Source organism: Lactuca virosa, chromosome 9 (genome assembly GCF_052849685.1).
Source record: "Lactuca virosa cultivar CGN04683 chromosome 9, Lactuca_virosa_CGN04683_v6, whole genome shotgun sequence".
In the NCBI taxonomy this organism is placed as follows: Eukaryota; Viridiplantae; Streptophyta; class Magnoliopsida; order Asterales; family Asteraceae; genus Lactuca; species Lactuca virosa.
Genome location: NC_136434.1, coordinates 120,089,100 through 120,097,856, shown reverse-complemented (window position 1 = coordinate 120,097,856; position 8,757 = coordinate 120,089,100). Strand labels below are relative to the sequence as shown.

At 32.6% G+C, this 8,757-nt stretch overlaps 1 protein-coding gene, 1 long non-coding RNA gene and 2 other non-coding genes across 4 annotated transcripts; all 4 read left to right on the top strand.

Moving 5' to 3' along the window:
* The first annotated feature begins 3,136 nt into the window (after nt 1-3,136).
* On the top strand, nt 3,137-3,240 carry LOC145141490 (small nucleolar RNA Z107/R87). The gene has a single exon (XR_013722698.1). It is a non-coding gene; the product is annotated as a small nucleolar RNA Z107/R87 (small nucleolar RNA).
* Nucleotides 3,241-3,325: 85 nt separating this feature from the next.
* LOC145141547 (small nucleolar RNA R30/Z108) lies at nt 3,326-3,427 on the top strand. Its single transcript, XR_013722742.1, has one exon. It is a non-coding gene; the product is annotated as a small nucleolar RNA R30/Z108 (small nucleolar RNA).
* Nucleotides 3,428-3,631: 204 nt separating this feature from the next.
* On the top strand, nt 3,632-4,726 carry LOC145138686 (uncharacterized). Its single transcript, XR_013721661.1, has 2 exons — nt 3,632-4,533; nt 4,568-4,726. It is a non-coding gene; the product is annotated as an uncharacterized LOC145138686 (long non-coding RNA).
* Nucleotides 4,727-7,381: 2,655 nt separating this feature from the next.
* On the top strand, nt 7,382-8,185 carry LOC145139721 (uncharacterized). Its single transcript, XM_079073446.1, has one exon. It carries the CDS (start codon nt 7,382-7,384, stop codon nt 8,183-8,185), a length of 804 nt encoding a protein of 267 aa, XP_078929572.1.
* Nucleotides 8,186-8,757: the final 572 nt, after the last annotated feature.

Below are 8,757 nucleotides of genomic sequence, written 5' to 3'. Positions count from 1 at the left end.
TTATGTTTCAAGAATTCACACAAAAGCCCTAACTGTTCTTAGAAAATCCTCTCTCAAATACTTCCAATGGCTGCTGAACAAAATGTTGTTGATCAATTCAACACCAACGACGAAGAAATTTCGCAACATACGGTGAAGATTCAACACAATAATCTTTAGTTCAACCCTTCGATCAGAGAGTATCTTGAAGAACTGCAAGTGTTAGTGCAAGTTTTGAATGAATATGCTCTTGCTCGTGCATTATCATCCTCGTTTACGATTCCAATGCAATGGTTATCTCTGGCTGCTTCTAATGTTGTTTATAAAAAGACAGCTGGAATTGTTAAGTTCAAGTTGAAACCACTCAAGACAAAAAAACCTAGTGGTTTAAACTTTGAAAATTTTCATATTGATATCCTGACTTTGGGGGACTGTAACTCATTGAATATGAAACCAAATATGACACAATTATAGTCTAAAATCATGTACAAACTCTAAAATACACTCTGGAAAAAACCACATGTCAATCCGACTTTAAACGAATGAGATATGCATGTGTTCACATTTTCACAGAATACAAAGTACAAAAACAAATAACTGAAAAGTTGAAAATTTTCAGTTTTGATATTCCGACTTCAGAGGACTGTAAATCATTGAATATTAAACCAAAAATGAAAAAATTATAGTCTAAACTCATGTACAAACTCTAAACTACAAGTTGAAAAAAACCACATGTCAATCCGACTTCAAACGAATTAGATATGCATGTTTTAAAACTGAAAAACTAAAAACTTTCAGCTTTGATATCTCGACTTTGGGGGATTGTAAGTCAATGAATATAAAACTAAAAATGACAAATTTATAGTCTAAAATCATTTACAAACTCTAAACTACACGTTGGAAAAAACCTCATGTCAATCGGAGTTGAAACGAATGAGATATGCATCTTTTAAACGTTTCACAAAAACCGGTTCCGACCCTAAAAGTGGTTCCGGTTCCTAACATCGGTTCCGGTTTTTAGACCCAGTTTACCCGGACCCGATGGACCCAAACCCGGATTACCCGGAACCCGGATAAAGCCAATTTTTTTAAACCCGGAATCGGAATCGGTTCTATATATTCCGGTTCTAACTGTTTCGGTTCCGGTCCGATTTTCCGATTCTAAATCTCATCCCTACCCAACATCGTCGTTTTTTTAACCGGTTTACAGAACCGGTTTCATTCCAGCCGAACCTATTTATATAAAATTAGATATTTTCAATGAATAACTTGACTTAACCGAAAATCGGTTTTTGAAATCAAATCAATTTTGAAAAAAGAAAAAGAAAGAATAAAAGAAAAAGAAAGAAGGAAGAATTTCATATATGCCTTGCTAAACATCTAAATATCATATTTGTCCGACCTAAACTCTAAATATCGTATTTACCTTCTTAATATTTTTTAATATCATATATATACCCAAATCTATTTTTTATAACTTTTATTGATTTATAATTCTTTTTCATAATCTTAAATCATTCTAATTAAAAAAACATTTTAAATTCACAATAATGCCCATAATTGTAAAATCCAATACAACAGACACGTTCATTACTCTTCATGTTCTTGAATCTCCACCACCGAGTAACGTTTTGAAAACCGTCTAGAATCACCGGAATCCCTTTGAATTTCACCAACAACAATCCCTGCCACCACAACAGACTCCATGGAAATTGAACTTATTGACGTCATTACAAACTCATACTCTGATTTTGAATCTTCAATATTATCAAAAACTTCTCTCTCCGAGACATGATTCCCGTTCAATTCACTATGGTTCTCTAAATTTTATATATGAATATTTCAATTTGATTCAGTTCCATGCAAAAAGCTCCTATCATTCAGACTCAAACCTACACCCAAGGGATAATTTGTATGTGATCTTAACCAGCATGACAAAGAGGGCAATTTGTATGCAATCTTAACCAGGTATCAATACAAAGGATATGAAACGCATGGTTATATTTCAGAAATAATTGTAAAATCTCATCATCTTCAAACTCACTCAAACAAACCGAACAAGCAGTTCCATCAATCAAGTTGTCGCCTATATTAAACTTTATTACATTGATCGAATTGATCACATATGGTTGAAGGCTGGCGGTGGTGATGTACTGATGTACCAAATGGGATAATCAACTTGAAACCATGCATGATCTTCATCGGAAAAATCTTCTGCTTCGCTGTAGACTTTTAGGTGGGGGACTTCAGGAAACGTGTACAACATCTTACCATGATAAGGTAGTAGATGATGACGAGAAAAGAACTGCCAAGCAGGGCCACTATGATGATAACGTAATGTGATATGTGGGTGGTGGTGGTGGTGGTTTTGGTGACCAAAAGATTTATGAGTAACTGCATTTGTAAGGGCATATTGGACCACAATTTGAACAGGTTGACGTTTGGTTGGAATCTTGTTCCAATAGCAGTTTTCGGTGGCAACTGAAATCAAAGAGCAGCGAAATTTGAGAGATGGAAAATAGGAATAGGGTTGAATTGATTACCTGATGCGTGTGTGTGTGTGTGACAAAAGAGGCGAATCAGAGGTTGCGGTTAGAAGGCAGGCTGCAAAAACGTGAATATGGAAGCAACGAGCCAACGATCGTATGTAATCTCCTGTGAATGTGTGTTGTATTGGAATTTAGTAATAAGGGCATTATTGTCCATTAATAATGTTTTTTTTATTATAATGGTTTAAATTATGAAAAAGAATTATAAATCAATAAAAATTAGAAAAAAAATAGATTTGGGTATATATTATAATAAAAAACATTAAGAATGACAAATACGATATTTAGAATTTTAGCCGGGCAAATAAGATATCTAGATGCTTAGCAATGACATATATAAAATTCTGCATGATAACGTGGTTTAATCACAAGTGCGGATAGTTATGGGCCGGATGCAAACATTTCTGGTTTGGTGAATGGGCCGTCTAGAAAACCCGACCACAGTCGAATAAACCCTAATTCCACAACCTATTTATACACCCCTTAAAACCTACTATCGTTTCATCGATCGGCGCTTGTATATTCTTCATCTACTTGTAATTTCTCTTGATGTGTTTCCGTTTATTTGTATTCCTTTCATTTTGATTTTTGAAAATTATTGATTGAAAGATCGCGGTGATGACTCGGAAATTCAAGCTCAACAGACCGGAATGCAGGCATCTCTCTTTGGAGATTTGTTTGCGTGTCGATAAACCCGCTGAACTGAGCGCTCTTTCTCTCTCAATCAAATTCAACAGAAACACTTTTTGCATTTTGTAATTCTGTTTTCGATTTCATGATATGTTTTGGCAAATGAAAGATGTTACGATGAGGATTCAAAGCTCCCTCTTCTGATTTCATAGTTGAGGAAACTCTGCAGGCAGAATCGAACCAAATTAAACTTCATGCCTTCTGAGTAATATCTTTTGCATTTTAAATAAATTTAAATTTATTTCCCTGTTTTTATTGAATGCGTTTGTCCATTTTGTTAAATTTTGTTTATTATTTTGGTTTTTAATCATCTTTAAAGAGGCGCATTTAATTGGTTTTTGAAAATAATAATTTTGAATATATATATATATATATATATATATATATATATATATATATACTTTCACGAACGATTTTGTTCTTTGACATTTCACTTGGAGGTCGTTTTGGTTTTTTAATAAAAGTTAGATTTCTTGATTTTCCTTGAGATAAGGATGAAGCGAAACTTATGCAAATTCCAACACTTGGACTGAGAGATTCATTCTCGTTAGATGAATTAATTGCTCCTGAATCTCGTGGATGATAAATTAGGCCGATTCATGTTAGATTTTTTTTTTGGAACCAACAAAAACAAATATATTAATTTACTCTTAAATTAGGTCGTAAATACAAATATACGTTTTAAACAGAAGTTTTTTTTTTGTTTTTTAATTTTTTTATTATATGATTTAGAATATAGTTTTTAAGTTTTTTTTTAACCGGCAAATACAAATATACTCATTTATTCTTAAACTAGGACCTCATTCCATCTATGTCCAAGAATAACTTTATAATATCATATATACTATATAAAGAGGAGGAAGGTTATCTAAACCATCAATTTAAACAGAGATATGGTTTCCCGAAAAAGACACGCTAAGTGGCTTTTTAACCGCGATTTCTCAGTTTGGACGAATAATATGAACCAATTGCATATATCTTGTGAAAACATCAATCGAAGTGAGTATTGACTAAAAGAAAATACAGAGATCGGAGACAATGATAGGAAGTATGTTGACTGAATTGGTGATTATGAGGGAGTTCGTGGGATATGGAAACCCTTATTGGCGCCCAGTGGTTGTATAAATGGGATTGCAGTAAGCGGCCTGAAATTTCCGTAGTTGTGTAGATTTTTTTACCTAAAACGGATTATTTCTCTTTGACAAAGGGCTTTTAAATTAGACGGGTAAGAATGGGCAATATGAACCAGCATTACTTCGATGTGGCATGATAAAAACCGGCTACACGTCTCAGGCTTGCGATTTTCGGCATTAAGGTATTGCGCGTTATGATGGTATTTCGGCATTAAGGTATTGCGCGTTATGATGGTAACAGAAAGAAACAATTGGTTTATGTTAGATACATTTGAATTCTTTGATTATATAGATGTGTAAAGTTCATATAATGGTCAAACTTTTATAATGTATAATTTAAATGATAGGAATAATGATTTAAAAAGGTATTGAAAATTTTAAAATGTTTAGAAAATATTATTGTTGTTTTTTTAGTATAAAAGATATCATTAAAATATATTTTGTGTTTAAATAAAACTTTATTGTAGTTGTTTATCTTAGGAAAATAGAAAAATCCCTTAAATAGTGAAGTTTTCAAAATGTTTAAAAAAATGCTATTATTTTTTTATTATAACAAATATGAATTTTAAAATTTGTAAATACAATACTTTCAAGTATATATATATATATATATATATATATATATATATATATATATATATATATATATATATATATTGTAATCGTTTATCATAGAAAAATAGAAAAACGACTTTAAAAAATAATAAGGTAATGAAGTTTTTAAAATGTTTAAAAACTGCTATTATTTTTTTATTACAAAAAATATGAATTTAAAATTTGTAAACACAATACTTGCAAGTATATATTTTTGTACGAAAATACTAGAGGTGGCAATGGGTCGACCTGGGTTGGGTTCAGGTTCAACCCATTTAATAATTAGGTTGAAAATTTCAACCACACCCAACCTGTTTATTTAAATGGGTTGATATTTCCAACCCAACCCAACCTTTTAAATAAATGGGTTGTCACTGGGTTGACATGTTTATGTAATTCCCGACTTAACCCATTTAAAATCAATTAAGTAAATTATATAATTAAATATTATACCAATTAAATTATAAAATGTAAATAAAACTTCATAATTATGACAAAAGCACAATCCTAATTCATAAATACAAATAAATTGTTCAAATAACATTAAAAATGTTTAGTTTCACAACGATTTTGGAGAGTGACCAGTATTATCGACGCTAAAAAATGATGAAAATTTTATTAAACATAGATAATAATAATACAACATTATAATGTAGAAATTAATACTTTGATTAATAAATGATAATATTCAAATAATATTAAATTATATATATATATATATATATATATATATATATATATATATATATATATATATATATATATATATATATATATATATTAAAGTTAAATGGGTTGACGGGTTGAAAACGGGTTGATAATTTTACCCAACCCAACCTATTTAATTAAATGGGTTAGACGAGTTGACCCATTTAAGTTAAATGGGTTGAAAATCTCAACCCAACCCGCTAATTTTGGGTTGGTTTCGGATTGGGTCGATTTTTGTCAGCTCTAAAAAATACTATTGGAAGTTATCAAAATTTTCTTATTGTTGTTTTTTAGAGCATTTTTTTTGTTAATTTTGTTGTTTTTGGAGTATATTTATAATATGGTTGTCAGAGATCTTTATCGTTGTATCACTTCATATTAGTTGTTTATTCTTTTATATTCTCTCAGTTTATTAGTTGTTTATTCTCTTATATTCTCTCAATTTATTAGTTTGCATCTAAATACTCATAGAAAAACACAACTAAGAATCCTTCAATTAGGATACTTGTAGTTTAAGTGTTCCAACTAGAGGTGACAAAAATTGACACGCGAAACCCAACAAGAAATAAACATGTTTTGGTAAGATATTTCAACTCGTTAAAATAAACGGGTTGACACGACACGCAAACTAAACGGATAAGGTTAGGGTTGAGAATTTCAACTCAAATATGATTCGAAAATGACCTGTTTATTTATATGTAAGTTTTTTGAATTCTTTAAATAAATAGAAAGATATATAAAACCAAAAAAGTAAGATTTATTTTGTAATGTTGAAATGACTTAGTCATCTAGATCAAGACTTTATTTTTATTTTTTTCTTTCACATTCAAACTATTTAGTCTTTTTAATTACTCTCATCCTCATGATCTTGTCCTTCACCTCCCCAAATCATATTCTTTCAATTTTGTCGTTTGAACTTTCTATGACTTCATCTATTCTGCCTCCAAACTATTAGTTTTTCCTTTCCGTCTATCGAACTTCTACTTTTTCAACATGCTCAATCTTTTAACCTCACATGATATGATATATTTCAAGGTATACCTCTAACACGAAACCCGACACGAACTGGACACAGAAATAAACGGGTTGACACGACACGACACGTTAATTAAACGAGTTGGGTTAGGGTCAAACATTTTCAACCCGTTTAGTGTTTCGACACGACACGAACCCGACACGATACGATTGCCACCTCTCGTTCCAACAAATGTTTTTTTCTCTACTTTGACTACAAATAGTCATCAAATTACCTATGAGTGTTTCCAACCATTTATCTCTCAATGGTTCAAAGAATTAAATTAGATACATGATGCTCATTGTTCCTAACCATTTATCTCTCACTGATCTGGATAATTAAATGCAATTTGACTATGATTGGGTGGAATCTACAGGTTTGTCTAGAGGTATTTTCAATATTTGGGACAAAAACTTATTTCATAAGATTGCCTGTATAAAAACTGACATTTTCTTACCTCCGTGGGATATTATAATGGGATAGTAGGGGAAACCATTGTTGTTAGCGTTTATGCTCCCCAAGACCTTGCTGATAAAAAGTTGTTGTGGTCCAAATTGGTGAATTTGATTAATTCTAGAACTGGTACCTAGATTATCTTTGGAGACTTTAATGCGGTTCGTAACCTGGGTGAAAGATTCAACTCCACTTTCTGTCCCTACACTGCTTCTGCTTTTAACCGATTTATTCATGAGGCAGGGCTTTTGGAATTGAACATGGGAGGTAGGAGATACACCTATTTCAGTGATGATGGGTTCAAGCTAAGCAAATTAGATCGGGTTTTGGTTTGCCCTAATTTTATTGTAGCCTTTCCTACTGTCTTCACGCTGGCTCTTCCAAGGGAATATTCAGATCATTCACCGATCATCCTTCAAACTAGCTTTACCAATTTTGGCCCACCACCGTTTCGATTTTTCAACTCCTGGCTCCTTCAGGACGGAATCGATCACGTAGTTATTAAATTCTGGAATGAATTCAGAGGTGGAGGGCGACCTGACAAACGCCTTCTTGGGAAATTGAAAGCTGTTAAAAATGCTATTACAGACTCGAGAAAGCTCGAGTTTGAAAAAGAGAATAAAAAGCTTCATGATCTCAAATCTAGAGTGAGTGATCTTGACCTTGATGCCGAATCCAGATCCCTTTCAGAACAGGAGAAACGATCTTGGAGAAACGATAGGCAAAATATTCTTGAGCTTGAGACTTTTGCCAAACTCGACCTTCAACAACGGGCTAAAGTTAAATGGATTGAAAACGAAGACAGGAATTCTCAATTTTTCCATATCTCATTGAAGATTACAAACATGCGAAGCAGCATACATGGATTAATTGTGAATGGTTGCTGGGTTACTGATGCTATTTCAATCAAGGAGGAAGCTTGTAGATTTTTCGGGGATAAATTCCATGAATCTCATACGGTCCGTCATCTTTTGATAAATGAAAACTTCAAGAAACTTTCTCCTATTGAATCTAACTTTGTGGAACAAGACTTTACCATGGAGGAAGTTAAAGAGGGAATTTAGAACAGTGGTGGTGAAAAGGCCCTGGGACATGACAAGTATACTTTTAAATTTCTCAAAAGGTATTGGGACTTAATGAAGGAAGATATAATGAAATTTGTCAAGTTTTTGAAATTGGGGGAAGAATTTCCAGAGGGTGAAGCGACTCCTTTATTACTCTGATCCCAAAGGTTAAGGACCCCTGAACTCTTAATGACTATCGTCCGATTAGCTTGATGTGCTGCCTCCATAAGATTATCACCAAGGTTCTGGCAGCACGTATAAAACGGGTCATCGGTAACATGATTGATGAAGTTCAAACGACTTTTATCGAAGGTCAAAATATCTTAGATGGGCCTATTATCATTAATGAAATCTGTAGCTGGGCTAAATACTCTCGTAAAGGCACCTTTCTCTTAAACGTTGACTTTGATAAAGCTTTTGATTCTATTAACTAGAATTATCTTGACTCGGTGATGAATCAAATGGGGTTGGGGAATAGATGGAGGTTTTGGATTTGAGGATGCCTTGCTTCTGCCACAGATTCTATCCTTATAAATGGCGTGCCAACGAAATAATTTCCTATTATGAAAGGT